The following is a 17,760-nucleotide window of genomic DNA, read 5'->3' on the forward strand; positions in this document are numbered from 1 at the left end:
ATGTGAGGGAAGAGCCTTTCATAGTCGAGGCCAAAGGTCTGGTCCAAGGGAGTTGTGGACAGGCAACTCTAGGGCAGAGACTGGGAAGTGCACGGTAGGGAGGCAAAAGAAATGGAGAACAAGAATGGGTCAGTTTCTTTGCTCTATCCCCACCCCTTTCCTCCTTCCACCCCCCCCTTCCCAAATCTGGCATTTCAGCCTGAGACAGGGTGGGTTCACACACTCACTTCGCCTTGTCTCTTTGTAGGGGAGGGGAGGCAATCTGCAGGACCTCTCCTCCCCCTATGCCCCCCACATACATCCCCCCCTCAGGGACTGGGCTTAGCTTTGTGGTTAAAGCTTTACACGTCAGAAAGGAGGGGGGGGGGTTAGAAGAAAGGTTGCACAAGTTATCTTCCCCAAATTAAAACGTACACATGCTTACACACACGCACACATCCACATTTCAAAAAACAAAAAAACACACAACCCACCCCACAACCAAAATCCCAGTGAGTGGGATTGGCAAATGGGATTATTAATCCTGGCCCAGAATAAAGGAGGCAGCAGATTCCATGCAGACCCTTCGGCGAAAGGAAGCATCCAGTCACACACCTACCTTCAAGGGCTGCACCGGACTGGGGCTTTAACCAGATGGCGTGGAGAGCAGGTAGGAGAGCCTGGGGTCCCTTTCTTCAACCCCCATCCAGAGGGCAACTGGCAACCCCCTCTCTCCTCACTCAGAAGCTCAAGGAAGACCTTGCAATAGGTTGGGTTTTCCAATATTTGCTGGAAATCCCCACACCTTTCTTTTTTATTTTAATTGATTTTTTAAAATGCCACTAGGAAAACTTGGCAGCATCCAGAGATCTAGAGAATAGGGTGGGGAGGAGTATGGTGGGCTGGCATTTCCTCTGGATAGTTTTTAGACAAATAACCCAAGAAAAGTCCCTTCCTTCTTTCCTTTCAGAAGAGCCCTATTGCTAAGTAGGACTTTTACCTTCCTCCTGCACCCCTCCCCACTCCAAAGTTTGAAGTGGGGCACCTCAGGCTGAACAGCAAGCAGGAGGTGGGAAGAAAATGAATGGGTGTTTGTCAACAATGGTACCAAATACATTCTTGAAAGCAACCTGGTTCTGTTTAACACTTTTAAGTTTTTAAAAAGGCAGCTACTTTAAGAATATTATGCCTTTCTTTCTTTCTTTCTTTCTTTCTTTCTTTCTTTCTTTCTTTCTTTCTTTCTTTCTTTCTTTCTTTCCCTCCTCCTTCCTTTCTTCTTTCTTTCTTTCCCTCCTCCTTCCTTTCTTCTTTCTTTCTTTCTTTCTTTCTTTCTTTCTTTCTTTCTTTCTTTCTTCTTTCTTTCTTTCTTTCTTTCTTTCTTTCTTTCTTTCTTTCTCTCCCTCCTCCTTCCTTTCTTCCTTTCTTTCTCTTTTTCTTTCTTTCCTTCCTTCCTTCCTTCCTTCCTTCCTTCCTTCCTTCCTTCCTTCTCTTTCTTTCTCCTACATTCCTGGACACCAATCAAAGAAGAAATCACAGGAGGTGGAAGAGGAGAGCGAGAGAAAGAGAGAGAGAGAGAGTGAGTGAGTGAGAGAGAGAGAGAGAGAGACTGCGTGGTGAAAACTTTGCATACATACAAAACAAAGTACAGACAGCTATTCCCACCTAACACCCAGCAAACAAAAACCAAAACAAATAGGGAAGGGGGGGAAAAAAGGAAGGAAGGAAGGAAGGAACGGAACCCGGGGCAGAGCCAGCCAGAGAGAAAGGGAAATTTTCACTCCGCGCTGGGATCTGCAGCGATCATTCGGAGCACAACCGTTGGTCTGCTAACCCGCCGTGTCGCCCCCAGCCCACACTCTGAGTCTACTATGCTATGTGTTGCTGGGGAGGGTTCAGGTAAGGGCTCGCATCTCGCTCCGTTTTGAGAAGGGTGGGGTGGGGTGGGGGGGTCTTGCTGTGCGCCTTGTCTTTTTTTTTTTTCCAAACGCTGCTGATTCTAATTTGATTTGATTAAAACGTCTGTCTGGCTTTGAGACTGATTTAAGACCTCTACCCCCCTTCCTTCTTTTTCATGTGTGTTTGTGATTACCGAAGGGGGGGGGCGCGTTTAGAGAGGAGAAGGCAGTTTAGCAAGGGAATATCATCCCAAACTGACAGAGGAAAATCAAAGTCACCAACATTTTAGAAAACAGCTAAAAAGCGTCCTCTCTCCCACCCCCCCCACCCCATGGCTTGAGTTAACTGCTTTCCCAAAACAGAAAGAAAGTATGTTTGGTTATTAAAATTAAAAGATAGTTTATTCGTTTATTTTTAAACAAAGAACGGGACAAGGGGAAGAAAACCCACCCCAAAACACTTTTCCCCCTCACCCCACCAAAAACGAGGAAATGTCCTTTTCTGGGAGGGGATAGAAATGGAGGGGGGGAGAAATCGCAACTTTAGGAAGTGCCTGAATCTTTCTGAGTGGTTTCTGTGAGTGGTTTGGAGTGTTGTTTTTGTTGCTTGGTAAAGTTTTAACATTTTAGCCCGGTTAGCAAAACTTTTCTCACTGTTACTTTGAGAAGGTTGAAAAGCTGGAGTGGTGGTGGGGAGATTACTTAGAATGAGAGTACTTTTTCCGGCAGGGTGTAGTTTTTATAAGCAATAGTTTTTTTGTGTTTTGCAGACAACACCCCGGGCTTTCTGGGAGAGGGCTTGTGTTTAAATAAAATAGAAATGTAAAAAAGAAACCTTAAAAGGTCAAAAGTGGTTTGTTTCCCCAGTTGGCTTTTTTGACAATCAAATCATGCCATTTAGCAATAGGTGACCCTTTTGCTCCTACAATAATTAGTTATTTGAAAAGAAAGAGCAAACAAAGCTTTGGTTTTTTGTTTTTTTTAAAGGACATAAAACAAAAATATTTGGGATTATTTTTCCGTTTTGGATGTTGGAAAAGGCTGAGGAAAGAAACTGAAAAGAAAAATGCCGGAAAACGTGAGGCCAGGGAGGCCAGCTTTGATTCATTCCTCCAGGAGCAGTCAGGCAAACCCAGTATGTAATGAGTGAGAGACCCAACTCTTAGGTATAGTGGAAAGCGATGCTGCCCATTGCCTCTTGGGACTCTCTTCAGCCAGAAGGTTCTGATCCTTGGCTGAGATAGATAGCAAAATTAAAGAAGGAGAGAAGAAGAGACGCCCAACTGATAAAACGTTTATTTACGGCTCTAACAGTCCCATCCGGCAGCTGCAGAAAGGAACCTGGGACCAGCTTTCTTGTCCCTCACCCCCCCATCTCTCGTAGGATAGACAAAATTAGGGGGCAATGTTTCTCAACAACATGCCGGCATGGCTAGCCTCTGAGGTAACTAAGCTTTAAGACAGCTTTAGACCAACTTGATAGTAATGGAGTAGCAGAACAAAGAGTGAGTGGATCATACTGTATGCTGTGGAAGCTACTACAGGGAAAGTTTCATGGAGGATATAGGTGAAAGGTTCTAAGAAAGGGCATAATTTTTCATAAACAATACTTTCTCTTTACCTGCATGCACACATATGTGTAAGATTATACAAGTTTGCATGCAGCTATGGCCAGTCAGACAAAAAGACACCTCTTATTGCTGAAGTCTTCAGTTTTTGGCAAGTAGTTTTCCACCCTGTGCGTTAGCGCCATAACGTAGCCAAACACAAACTGTTGAGTCACGTGGCCTTCTCTGAATTACAGGGACCTGTATAGCATGTGGAAGAAAAGGTAGGAGCCCTTTTTGTCCAGAGAGAGAACTTGTAGTTCCATCTAAACCCAAGAAGTTTCTCCACAGAGAAATACTATGGTTAGAAATCCAGTGTCCTAACAGGAAACAAATTCTGTGATATAGGCAGGAATATGAAATTATCTAAGAAGCAAATACCTAAGCTAAAAGCCTAACTATCTAGCCAAATACTCAGCTTTATATATATGAACATCCTCATCAAGAAAGCACATATACATGCTCCAAACATGTATATACCACATCAGCATCTCCTTTCTATGCAGTAAAATTTATCTTGCTGCTTAGAGATGACAGGGCAAGGAGGTTTCCATCATTGGTTTAGGATGACGATGATGATGATGATGATGATGATATCCATTCAGTCTTGTCTGACTGTCAGCTGCCAGCTTCTTACTTAGAGGTTCAAGCTGAGGAGGTCTGACACTGACTCTTGGCGATTCTATGGATCAGGTCTGTCCACATCTTTTGACCTTGCACTATTTCTTTGAGTTTTTCTATGTTCTGGCTGGTGTCAGCTTTGATGGTGACCATCATCAATTTGGCAAACTGAAGATATATTAACCCTTTGAATGGATTTGAAGTATAGAGAGCAAGTGTACAGTTGAAGAGCTGTTTCCGTGTAAAGCACATTTGATGCTATTGACCAATTGTTTGGAGAGAGATTGGCATATCTGGATTTCAAAATGAACATGAATGTCATATGTATAAGGAATGGGAATGGTAGCACCAGGCCCTGCTCCAAACCAAAGTGGGGGAAACATCAAAAAACCACAAGAACTGCAGGAATCTGCATAATATCAGACCTTGTTCATCTCATAGGCATCTCTCTCACCCAGCCTATCTGAGTCTCCACATGGCTATTTAAAATTAGCAAAGAGACAGAATGTAAACTATCAGTGTCAGGACAATCAGATACACGACAGGAAGCAGACTAATTCATACAGTCTGTCCTATACAGGGATCTCTGTACAGTTCTTCCAATACCCTGACACAGATATTGCTTCATATCCCCAAATGAAGGCTGCCAGGACTTGACTGTCTGGAAATTCTAGATTTAGCTCTGTGGAGAAGGTATTCCTGCATGTATTTGAGGAATTCTTTTTCTAACTTGATAACAGGTGTTATGGAAAGCCAACTTCAACCCAGAATATCAAACCTGGTACGCTAATGCACCGTTGTTAAACATTCATTAATGCCTCTTACCTATTAGGAGTTAAATCTTGATTTTGGAGGAAGGTTCAGAGCAAAATTGTATAAGTAAATTCCCTGTCCCCTTTTCTTGCTGCCTTCCATCTCACAAACAGTTGTATTGAAAGCAGCTGTTTAGATTTGAGAAGTAGATCAACCTCTCCTACACACTCATATTTTTGCATGCACACATTGGTGCACACGCACAGAGGCACACACTTTTTATGTACACACTTTTTTCCTGAGGTGTTCTTCACTACTTGCTGATCTAAGTTTTCTGATCCTGAACCCTCAGTCAGTAAATTAAAGAGAAGAAAAGTTGTACAAACTGTCTTGACAGTTTTGCGTTATTGTGCAGTTGAGCAAGGAAAACAAAACAACGGAGGCTCTGTTAAGACATTTCGAATGAGACTTCAGTTTTAAGGGGGCATATTCTCAGCAGCTTCCCGATCAAGTACCAAGCTCAATTTCAATGTTTTTAATGTTTCATATTTCTGCTTTTATTGTGTTGTAAGTAATCCAGAATTGCTTTGGATAGTGAGATGGGTGTATATCAATTTTATAATAAATAGAAAATCTCTTATTCACGCAGCAGTGGAGAAACCATAAATATAGTCTGATCCATAACCTAGGTGGCCAGGGTTAAGAACAGAATCTCTGCATACCCATCACCAGGGCATCGCAATGAATTGCAAACAAATGTTCTAAAAGTGTCTATACTTTTGTATCTCCCAACCTTTGAAAACAAATTTCCTTTGCTTAGATATAAAAATTGGAGCAAAATGTATACCACATGGCTAAAACAGATGAGACTGCCAAAACTTAATAAACTGTTTCATGGGCCAGGTCTGACACATAATTAGGCACGCTCTGGGAAGAAGCCAATGCTTTTTCTATGAAGTACCTCCTGTGCTTTTTATTAATTCCATCAATGGAGTCACTAGCATGAACAGGAATGATGCCATGGCATTTACACAGCTAAAGCAGCTCACCTAGTCTTCAAATTTAGAGACATCCAGATGTTCTCTTTATACTCGTATTTTCTGGTGTATGCAAGGGTTCTGAAGACATTCTTGACAAAATCCAATTTGTAAAACCAATCTAGGAAAAACTCAGTTTCCCTTCCAAGACCACAAGAAGTGTAACATGTCTGCACAATAATTCTGTGGTCACAATTATTTTAGCTTCTAACAACCAAGATCAGGTTAAAGCTTCACTTTTGCCGAAGCCCCCCCACCCCCCCACCCCATATAGCCCAGGCATTTGCTAAATCTGGGAGCAAAGGTCCAGTATAAAAATCCGGATGACCAGTATAACTGTTTCTATCAAGCTCTCTGTCAAAAACTGACATAATAGCCTTAATGGTAGCCAGAAGAAGCCAGGATTCTAAAAAGCCAGTTTCTCACATGAAGATATTCCTTGGTTCCTGAAAGATAAGAATAGTTTGTTCATTCTTGGACAGATGTCAATCGCAACATGTTAGGCCACCTGTGATCCATTTTTGTAGGTGAAATGTGATCCCTAAGGTGTCATCAAGGGGAGATGGATGTCAGGAAGACAAACAGCCTCAGGATGACAACATTGTTAACACTGGGAAGCTTTTAAACTGCAGAGAGGCAGATCTGGCAAAGCAAGGCAAGGGGGTCCAAGCAATAGGCATCGCCTAAGTAGGCAAGGTTGGTTGGCAGAGACAGAGCCTATATCACAGGTAGGAACAGCAAGTCTGTATTAAGCTAGGTCATGGGCAAAAGGCGGCTTGGATGATAGCCCAGAAGATGTGGAACAATTAGTCACTGGAACTTAGTCAGAGAGAGATGTCTGAGGTCTTGAACAAAAGGCAACATGGTGCTTACCCTGACTATATATGGGAAAATCAAGCTCTTTTTTGACCGCATTGAATTGCAGGCAACCGAGGAGGACAGTCTCACGAGGCCTTGAGGAGAAGCCAAGAGAACAGAACACAAAGGTGCAGGCGGGGGTGGGGGGAGGACACACAATTGTCTGAATGTAGTAATAGTGACACAGGAGAACAGGCAGGAGAGAGGAGCCCCAGGAGAGAGGAGATTGCCATAAAAAGGAGATCAATGGGGGACCCAAGAGAGAAGAAGGCAGGGAGTCGCTAGTGAGTTTGATCGCAAAAGAGGGGATTGAAGGGGTACTATTAGCTCTTTGGAGGAGTACTCTGGAAAGGGGCCTGAACTTCTTCGGGACATCTGCAGAAAAAAAGAAAAGAAATGAGGCTTAAATGGTTAAATGAGTCTGGGCTGCCGAGGAGGAGGAATCAACACAATGGTAGAAGGTAAAGGCTCTCTTGCTTTAGGCCTAGTGACTACATAGACCATATTGTTTTGTAGGTTGCAATACAATGAGGGCGGTCATTGTTTTCTTTCCATAAGGTTTTTTTTTTCCCCAGGCTAAGCTACCGCCTTGAGATTTCCTAGTGGTCTCCCACTGAAGAGTTAACCGGATTGATTTTGGTTAGTTTTTCTGAGATTGGTGATGGTTAGCTAAGTGCTATCACCTGTTGGGATCTACTCTAGAACAGCAAGGGCATTTTGTTGTGGAAGTTTACTCAACTCTGTACAGGTAGTCCTTGACTTACAAAAGTTCACTTAGTGACCATTCAAAGTTACAATATCATTGAAAAAAGTGACTTGTGACCGTTTTTCACACTTGTAGCACCCCCGATTTTCATACTTGTAGCATCCCCATGGTTACGTGATTTACATTTGGATGCTTGACAATGGACTCATGTTTGTGACAATTGCAGTGTCCAGGAGTCATGTAATCAGTCACCTTTTGTGATCTTCTGACAAGCAAAGTCAATGGGGAAACCAGATTCACTTAACAACCGTGTTATTAATTTAACAACTGCTGTGATTCACTTAATAAATATGGCAAGAAAAGTCGTAAAATGGAGCAAAACTCACTGAACATCATACATTTTGGAGTCAATTGTGGTTGTAAGTGGAGGACTAACTGTACTTCCAACTTACAGCAAGGCAATTTCCTGCTTTTTAAAATGCGATAAAATAAGTGTGTGAAGCCACCATTGGCTTGTTGCACTTATTAAGAAACCCACAGATTTTTAAAAGCAAAGCAGAATGAGATAGTATCCTTAATTCAAGGTTACCTCCACACTTTAAAAAGAAAAAAACCACCTCCCTCAATCTATAGCAGGGTGTCAAACTCATGTTGTCACAGTGTCATCAGGTGATGTATCACAACTTCCCCTCCCTTCGCTAAACCAGGCATGGGCGTGGTGAATGTGTGACACATCTAGCCCACCGGTCAAGAGTTTGACAGCCCTGATCCATAGCCTCTTCATCCCATCTGGAAAGATAGTTTGTTTTCTATAGAAACTAGAAACAAGATACCCCGCTCCCCCAGTCTAATGTCTAATCTCAGTGTTGGTTTTATTCTTGATATAAACCAGCATTTCTCATCCTTGGGAACTTTAAAATGTGTAGTCTTTGACTCCCAGAATTCCTCAGCCACCATGGCTCACTGGGGAATTCTGGGAGTTGAAGTCCACATCCTAAAGTTGCTGAGGCTGGGAAGCACTGATATAGACAGATCATGAAAAGGCTAACAATTTCTCATTTAGCTTGTAATAATGGGAGGCTCTATTTATTGTAAGCATATTTTGTGCATTCTTGTGCTCTGGCATACAACTGGTTAGATCAAGAGAGGGTTATGCCTGTTGGCTTTTCCTTCTGTCTGTAATCCCTTCTACGGATCTTCAGAGTTAATCTGCAAATCCAGCTGTAAAGGCACTTAGAACACTAGATTTTCTGTGAATGCACTATGCTAGATAGAAAGATCACTAATGAAGATTTCTCCCCAGCATTCTTTGAGTAAGGTGATCACAAATTATCCTGCAATTATTTTCACAAGTACTTTGAAATTCCATGGGAAGTGGCTTCTCATGAGCTCCTGCCAACAGCTCAGTTTCTCCCAAGGGAACAGTCCACAAGATGAAAGGGAATCAATTTGCCTTAATCTTCCAATTCTTGGGAGAGTTTTCGGTCAGAAAAATCCAGAAAGCACCACTGATGCTTCCATGTCAAAGAATCTGCTGCACCGCAAAAGGGAAACATCCAGAGATGCCTTCAGCTCTTTGTATTGACTGCCTGCTTCATAGGCAGATATTTCAACTGACTTAAGTTTATCTGGGCTTGATCTAAGAGAGGCCATTACTGGCTCTTGTTTGCACATGTCTCAAGTAACCAAGTGGGCACTAGAATTTAAGCTTAGTAATTTCTCTTTTTCTTAGGATTAATACATGGTTTTGTACCAAATCATATTGTACAAAGGGGCTTCTCCTCAGTGTGGCTTCTGTCCTTCCCCTCCTCCTGGCTTTGAGAAATTTGGATTTTCCTCTTGCCCCGCCTTCTAGCCTTGATACTCTTGGAAGCTCACATCACCCTGTGGTTTTAGACTAAGCTGGTCAGATTTAGTTTCAGCAGAGCTCAGCTCAGTGTTTACTTCAGCTCCGCTGGCTTCTGCGTTAAACTATAAAGGCACTTATGGAGCCTCCCTGCAAGAAAGCCTCTGCAGTCAACTAAACAGGGCCTCAATTTGTTGCTGGGGCCGAGGACGGTTTTGAGGCTGTGCAGGCCTCTTCTACTCTGAGTTTACGCAAAGTAAATCCCACTGAGATCAAGAAAGCTTACCTCCAAGCAAGCACGGGAATGAGTTTTATATAAAGCAAAAGCAGCCATCGGAGAAGGCTTCAAAGAAACACCACTGTACTCTCAATTGCTTCCCAATCCCTGAACTGCTCTCTGTCCTTTGTTATCAGTCCGTGCTTCCAATCAATACTTCATTCCTAAGAATGCCTTGCTATAAAATCTGGTGCCAAAATCTGGTAACCCTTCACCACATGCAGCAATTGAAATAAAGTGTTTCCTTGCAGCATTTCAACACATGGCTTGTTCTCTGCATGCTTGAGGTCTTTCATCCAGAACAGTTGCTTTCCTTCAATGGAAATCCATCATATGTCACACTGCAGGAAGCCTCTTGTTATACACAGAATGCGATGCTAAGCACACGGTGTAGAAGTAGGGCTGCAACCCTAGGCTCATTCTTCCCAGATTTAAGTCCCTAAGGGGAGACTAACACTCAATAAAATGCCAAGCCTTGCAAGATACGTTCCACCGAACGTAGCATAATTTACCACTGAGTAAGTACACAAGAGGAATAGCCTACGACTTCATGCCCAGTGTTTGGACCATGTGCAGAATGCCTCCTTTCGTGTTCTGCAGGCCTTCCGTGAGGTTCTTATAGCCTCAGCATTTAGTATCTCAAGTAACCTTTCAGCATTGATCTGGAAGGTGCAGAGGGAAGGGGAAAGGTGTTCGGCATTTTCTTTTTTTTGTAGAACTGGAACTGCCAATCTTCCTGACCTGCATCCATATCTAAAATTATATTTGCATTATATAGCAATAGCAAATAGCATTTAGACTTCTATACCGCTTCACAGTGCTTCACAGCCCTCTCTTAAGTGGTTTACAGAGTCAGCCTATTGCTCCCAACAATCTGGGTCTTCATTTTACCCACCTCGGAAGGACAGAAGACTGAATCAACTTTGAGCCAGTCAGGATTGAACTGGCAGTTGGCAGAATTAGCCTGAAATACTGCATTGTAATCACTGCGCCACCACAACTCCTATATAGTCTAGACATGATCTTGTCAACTGTAATCCAGGGGTACTGGACACGCTTGGTGGTCCTGCTTCATAAGTGTGGAGCTAAGAAATGTTTAGTTTCTTTGCTTTCACTTGCAAATATGAGTCTAGTCCAAAAGGATCACTTCACAAACTTGTCTCAAGTAACTTGTTTTTCACTTGTCAAGGAACTATACTGTAGTATCCACATATTTTTTGGCATGACACAATAGAGCACACTTGTATAGCTTTAGTGCACCTTGCTTCCCTATTCTTTTCTGACATTGTCTTTTGCATATTGGTGTGCAAGTAAATTAGTGACGCTAAGCATGTAGCTAAATAATTTACTTCAAGTTGAGAAAGGCTGCCTTAGCTTGCAATCTTTTCAGCACCCTTTATTCTTAAGAATGGCTGGCTCGGGAATTCTGGGAGTTGAAGTTCATAGATTGTAAAGGGTCATAGGTGCCCAGCCCTGCTTTTTTCTGACCTTGTTTGTTTTCACCTCCCTTGCAACATTTCTCTATTCTGGGCACATTTCCCCTTCTCTGCAGCTGCTGATATGTAAGTGGTTATTGATGGTCCTCCATTTGTTCATTGGCTGTAAATATAATATATTCACTAAGGTTGCAACCCTAGTCATATTTACCAGGTAGCAAGTTAACCTGGAATCAATGACCCTTCATCTCATATGTGACTAGGAAATTCTAAGTTTGACATAGAAGTTTAACATCTGCTGGAAGATCTAATAAAGGCTTTCTTATTCCTAGCAGCATCCTGGCATATCTTCAGTGTGTTGTTGTTACATAAACAGTTGGAAGTACCCCAGTAGACCATATTAATCTACAGAAATCTTCTCTTCATCTAGGAATTTCCGGATACCTCATTCAGTTTCACACTTTTTCTGTTCCTTGTCACTATCCACGTTATCCACCTCTCCTGGAGCAAACAGCTTACCTCAGAATGGAAAAAATCCTTACAAATCACAGCCTCCATCTGGTTAATTTCACTGGTTTTTTTTTCTTTTCTTTGCATAGCCTTGACTCTGTCACCGATGCAAACAAGCCTGTTGGCTGCTTGAGGCTCCCCAGTATCATCTGCAAACCCCTCATTGCTCAGCCTGCAACAACTTTGGGGGAACAAAATAGATGTAAGGACAATATGCATCTAACGACAAACCAACTTATTCCAGCCTAATAGCTCCTTTTTTTTGGCCAAAAATTCACCAAATGAGTGGACAAGTATTTTCTCAGTCTAGGGGCTGCAAAATGAAAATAAATTAGACCACAGTGAAATATAGACCACAGTTGGTTGGTTTTGAAAGTGAAACGTAATAAAAGCATTTGACCAATGCTACTGATTCCCTGTAAGGGTCCAGATGCTAAAAACAGATGCCATATCATTTGCAGTGTGCCATAGTCAGATAGGAGACCCCCTCAAAGATTCATAAAAATCCATCATAATCTATCTATCTATCTATCTATCTATCTATCTATCTATCTATCTATCTATCTATCTATGAATGAACATGGCTCATTGATAAAAAAAATTGGCCACTCCGAGGACTGTGCATGTAACACATGTGCTGCATGTGCTGCATTGGATGATGTTTTGTTTGTGGGACCAATGTAAGATCTTGGTTATCACCTTTAAAGCCCTTCATGGCATGGAACCAGAAGAATCATCTTGTCTTAATTATATCAACCCATCCAACCCAATCAGGCAGGGAGGATATGTTACAAACAGCATCAGTTATAGTATTTCACCTGGTTGTATCTAGGAAAAGAGGCTTCCCTATTGTTGCCCCACCCTATGGAATATCATATCTCCAGATATGAGTTTGGGCCCCCACTCTTTTGGCCTTGTAAGCGTTAAAACCAGAGAATTAAGACTATCTCTGCCATAGCATGGGGGTTGAAGAATATACAACCCTGGGGCTGGTTGGTGGCTTAAGAGCGTTCCCTCTGAATTTTTTTAAAAAATTTAACTTGTCTTTTAACTTTGCTCTTATTTCATTCTTCATTCTGATTTAATTCTGCTTTTAAGTTTATTTCTTTTATATGGTTTTATCGCCTGTATCTGAATTGCTTGGATAATGAGATGTGCAGTGTCTACATTTGATAAATAAAAGATTATCTTGTTACATATATTATAATGATCCTCGATGGTATATTGATGTTTATTCCATCTTCATAAGCTTTTTTAAAGTAGCACCAAAAAGTTTGCAGAACTGGCATTTGAATGTAAGATATGCAAGACAGAACTACCAGTGTTCCGCAATTGGAAAAGGGACATTGGACATTTTACATTGCTTGGCTCCTTTTGGCTCTTGGAGAAATCCCTGCATTATACTCTGTACAAACAAGCATATTTCTGAGGTTTCTTGCAACCAGTATATATTAAAAACACACTTTAAATCAAGCAGAGAAGGATAAGGATAAACGACATTAATGAACTATGCTTTTTATTGCTAGCCCTTTGTAAATGAAATTTTTTTCTCACCTAAGATTATCCTGGAAACTGAAAAGTGATAACCTTTCTTTCAGTGTGCCACGTTTTTAGTGCATCCTAAATTTTCCAAAATAATCTTTGACCTATTTGGAAAGCTTCAGTCTGGGAAAGGATGTACTATGTTCTAAATTGGAAGCCTTCTTTATTAAGACATCAGGCCTTCAACGCACAATGCTACAGAAAATACGATTAGAAAGAAAACTTTTAGCATGTTGTAATGATTTTGTTCAGTGAGGATTAAAGAGTGCTAGTAATTTGTCTTGTATCAGTAGAATTTGTTTAAAGAAGTACAGTTTCCTTCTAAAAGTTCAGTTCTTGTTATGTCTCTATCTCATGTATACTCAGTCCTCATTTAATGACTGGTTGTATTACAGCAGTTCAAAGTTACCACGCCTGCAGGACGGGTGCTTGACAGTCTGTAAAGCCATCCATCATAAATGGTCGTGGCATCTCCTCTGTGGTCATATGACCAAATATTGGGAAGGTCAACTTTATGACCCATCCCAGCAGTATTCCACAGTAATCTGATTGTGACTCACAACTGTTTTTTCTGGTTTCTGATCATTTTTGCTGGTTTATGACAAAAATACTCATTCAAATGAATGGGTTTGCTTTGACCACTGTGAAAAAGGCCAGAAATTACTTCTCGTCACATGGGTGCCCTGATTTACAACCATAATTACTTACAACCAGGGGTGGAATTCTACTGGTTCAGACTGGTTCTATAGAACTGGTTGTTATGATTCTGCACAGTTCAGAGAACCAGCAAATCGTGCCCCTGGCTGGCCCTGACCCTCTCTGCCCAGCCCTCCCTGCCCAGTCACAACATTGCGTGCATGCCTGACATCGCTGGTTGCATTCTTCCCCACCCAGTCACTCCTTAAGATATTTCTTTTTTCTCACCCTCCCAATGATCAGCTGTTCCTATGATCAGCTGTGTCGGAATTCCCCTTGCTGTCTTATTGCTTTGCCCAGGAGGCTTCCCTGAGGCCCAGGAAGGCAAAAAATGGAGGGGGGTGCAGCTGTCCCTGCCCCCTCCATTCTTTTTCCTTCCTGTGCCCCAGGGAAGCTTCCTGGGAGCAAAACACCCCCCCCCAGAGGCTTCCCTGAGGCCCAGGAAGCCCCAAAATGGTGCGTGGGGGGGGGGTTCTGTGTGCCCCCCCATGCGCCATTTTTTGCCTTCCTGAGCCCAAGAGAAGCTTTCTGGGAGCAAAAACGCCACCCTGGGAGTTTCCCCCGAGGCCCAGGAGGCCCCAAAATGGAGCGCAGGAGCGCTCTGTTTTTTCCCCTTTCTGAGCCCCAGGGAAGCCTTCTTAATGCTGATCTCAAATATGGTACAAAGTCAAGGTCTACCTGCATGAATTCATTGAACCTCCATTTTAACTTTGCCCTTTTCCTTTCCAACTATCTATGTGCACACTGAAACAGCCTTCTGATTACTCTGGTTATTCTCCGATAAATTTATGTACCCCACTTATGGAACAGAAATGGAGGGCTAAACATTTTGAAGGCGTGACATGTCCCTTCTCCTTTATAGGAAAAAAAAAGTTCTGTTTTTGGATTATATAACTTCCATATAACTTTATATATTTTATATAATTTCATTATATATTCTAATGCACTTTATATAAAACAGTTTTCAATAACTGTGGTTTTATGTTTCCAACATATTGAATGTACCTGCTTTTTATAAAAGACCTTGGGTAAAACTGGATGACTATCAGCTTTAGCCTTGGTCAAGTTCAAGCAAGTTACACTTCATTGATTTGAGGAGCAAGGACCAGACGACAATATGTGAATCCTAGTTCTACCTCTTACTCTCATATTTTGTGCCCTCTGCATAATTTGTATTAGTTTAATTAAGACCATCTCTACTGAATGAAAAAATGCTTAAATGCTACTACAGGTAGCAGTAAATGGTACTACAGGGTACCAGTGTGGCAGTTGCCCACTGAACTCTTGTCATAGTTCAGGCCAGAGGTAGTATTCAGCAGGTTCTGACCAGTTCTGTAGAACCAGTAGTGGAAATTTTGAGTAGTTCAGAGAACCAGCAAATACCACCTCTGACTGGCTCCGACCCCATCTACTCTCTGCCTCCCGAGTCCCAGCTGATCAGCTGGGTCTTCTTTTGTTGCCCTGCACAGGAGAACAGAGCTGGAAAGCAGATTCATGGGGTGGGGAGGGAATGGGATTTTGCAGTAACTTTCCCCCAGGAATGGGGAGGGAATGGAGATTTTACAGTATCCTTCCCCTGCCACACCCACCAAGCCATGCCCACCAAGCCACGCCCACAGAACTGGTAATAAATTTTTTTGAATCACACCACTGGTTCTGGCAGAATTTTCTCAGCCTAAGCCAACTTTCCCAAACCTGATATATTTTTCCAGTTATGTCACTCTTTACCAACTACAGTTCTAACCAGCAAGGCTTGGATGGCTGGTGTAGGAGAACAATCCAGTCCTGTGTCTCATTTTCCCTTGGGTTCTTGTTTGACAAACACTTTGTGCAGATGCAAAATTATTTTTCATCCTGCTATGGAAGGCTGGGGGGTGGGTCTTCTCTGTAGGATGAGGGTAAAAACATAAACCTATATCAATGCACGACTGTAAGTGCTCTCTCCAACCTTAACAACACTTCTGTTGGAACATGTAGAGTCGAAGTGGCTAAGATTACACACATGTAGATCCACTCGCTCTTTCTTTCTTTTTCTTTTTAACTAGAGCCACCAAATGGAGCCAGGTGCAAAAAAACATTGAATAAAAGGGATTAAATGAACTCCATAGAGCTCCTGGTGCTTCTGTCTATATATATCCATTCCCAGTTTCCCCAAGCTTGCTTTATTTCAAGGGAAGGGATTTTGGGATTGAAATTGTGCAAGAGTCAGAAATGCTGCTCATCTATGGTAAAGCTTTCAGATCCAGCTGCACCTTTAGTCTGCCAATACGTAAGATTAAGCTGTTAGCCTCCCATCCGAAAAAGGGAAAACAACTTACAAAAGAAAATACAAATTTTCTTCTAACTATCCATGCATCGAGTTACATTGTAGAATAATTTTTCTGTTTCATATATCCATGGGCAACCCACACAAACTAAAAACATGCACGTTTGTTTAAAGATAATTCCCCTTTGCCTTCCAGCCAACATTAGCAGGATCCGTATATGCAGACAAAGAGTTTGAGAGGCAGCACTGTCCGGTGTATAATTACTTAGGCTGAAATCCTATCCATGAAGCGTCTTACATCATAACTGTCATGCAGGCTAGGATCCTGTATTTATGGCAAAGAGGCATAACATAGTGACATAAGGTTAGGAAAATCAGCAGGAAGAATCACCCAAACTGAATCATGCTGCAATTCCTTCGCTTTTGCTAGGCTGGAACAGACAGCAACAATATGTACTCTCATACTTGATTAAACGAATGTTGTGGGCGGGCATGACGTTGACAATTGCTCTCAGTTGATAGTAAATGTGTTTGAATTCTGCTGGAATTGCTTCACAGTAAACATGTAGAAGATTGGTCTTAGATTTTAGAGAAGAGACTTGATGGGTTATTCCAAGCGATGTGTTGTTTTCATCCTGCTCAAGTTGTTTGTTTCTTTTCTCATGGAGTTTATTATTTTAAAATCTTTTGGAAGAAGATGTTCGGTTTTCATTCAAGAAGGAGATGCTTTTTGAAACATAGCTTATCTCAGCAAAATAATGCAGAGGTTTTTACAAGTAATGTGAAGCAAAAGTAAAAAAAAATAGAGTCAACCGCCAGTAATTTCAGTAGATATTCTTGGCAACAAAATAGAAGTGGCTTTCTACTGCTTAGTCATTGAAAGGCCAAGGGATTTTCTAAATCTAAACTTGAGATTTCCTAATGGCCCAATCCTGCTCCTGCTTTAATTTTTTTGAGGTCTGATAGCATTGCTGGTATTATCAGTTCTGTAGAAAGCCATAACCAGAAATGAAAACTGGTTGTTTCTCAGTCTCATAGATTTCATGCCCGAATCCATTGTCTCTTATTGTCAGTAACATAGGTGATGTTCAAAAAGACAATTACAAATAGCTGCCAATCAAGCTAACAGTAGACAGCCCAACCCAAGAACTTCCAAGCCCATTCCCTGATAGGGCAAGCCACTAGAACAAAAACTGAGAACAAACTGCCTCCTTACTACTAGCACTGATGATGTTGCCTACTTTGGGTAATGAAACGTCTGTAAGAAAACAAAGGAACCTTCAAAGGACAATTCATCAGCCATTTTAGAATTGTATCAGCCAGTCCTGCCTGTTTGCTTTTCAGGAAAGGGGGGAGTCTACAGGCAGACTATCTTTGCTAGTTACTCACAATTCTTGCGCAGGTGGCTAATAATCTGTTAATGGGCAAGCCTTAGTGTAGGCAAGAAACACAAATAGACTCAGGAAAAAGCTCTGGAGTGGAGGTGCATCCTGGCTTAAGCCAAGAGTTCAAAAGGGGAAAAACACTTTTGGCAGATTATCTACTGTAATGCCTCAAAGATGTTTTCACAGCTATTCTGGCATATTGTCCAGATACAGGTAGTCCTCATCCTTACAACAGCTTGTTTAATAACAGTTCAGAGTTACAATGACACTGGAAAAAAAAACCCAACTTATGGCCCTTTTTCACAATTACGACCATTGCAGGCATCCTCATGGTCACGTGATCAAA

The 17,760-nt window shown here is 41.9% G+C and overlaps 1 protein-coding gene across 1 annotated transcript in view; it reads left to right on the forward strand.

Moving 5' to 3' along the window:
* The first annotated feature begins 1,609 nt into the window (after window positions 1-1,609).
* Window positions 1,610-17,760, forward strand: part of CLCF1 (cardiotrophin like cytokine factor 1) — a 49,331-nt gene continuing 33,180 nt past the window's right edge. Inside the window, exon 1 of the mRNA XM_087920682.1 lies at window positions 1,610-1,875. Within this exon, the coding sequence (XP_087776808.1) occupies window positions 1,848-1,875 (28 nt within the window). The 5' untranslated portion in view covers window positions 1,610-1,847. The remainder of the gene's footprint in view (window positions 1,876-17,760) is intronic.

This window comes from Pseudonaja textilis, chromosome 1, assembly GCF_049901715.1.
Source record: "Pseudonaja textilis isolate UNSWEBS1 chromosome 1, rPseTex1.2, whole genome shotgun sequence".
NCBI lineage: Eukaryota > Metazoa > Chordata > Lepidosauria > Squamata > Elapidae > Pseudonaja > Pseudonaja textilis.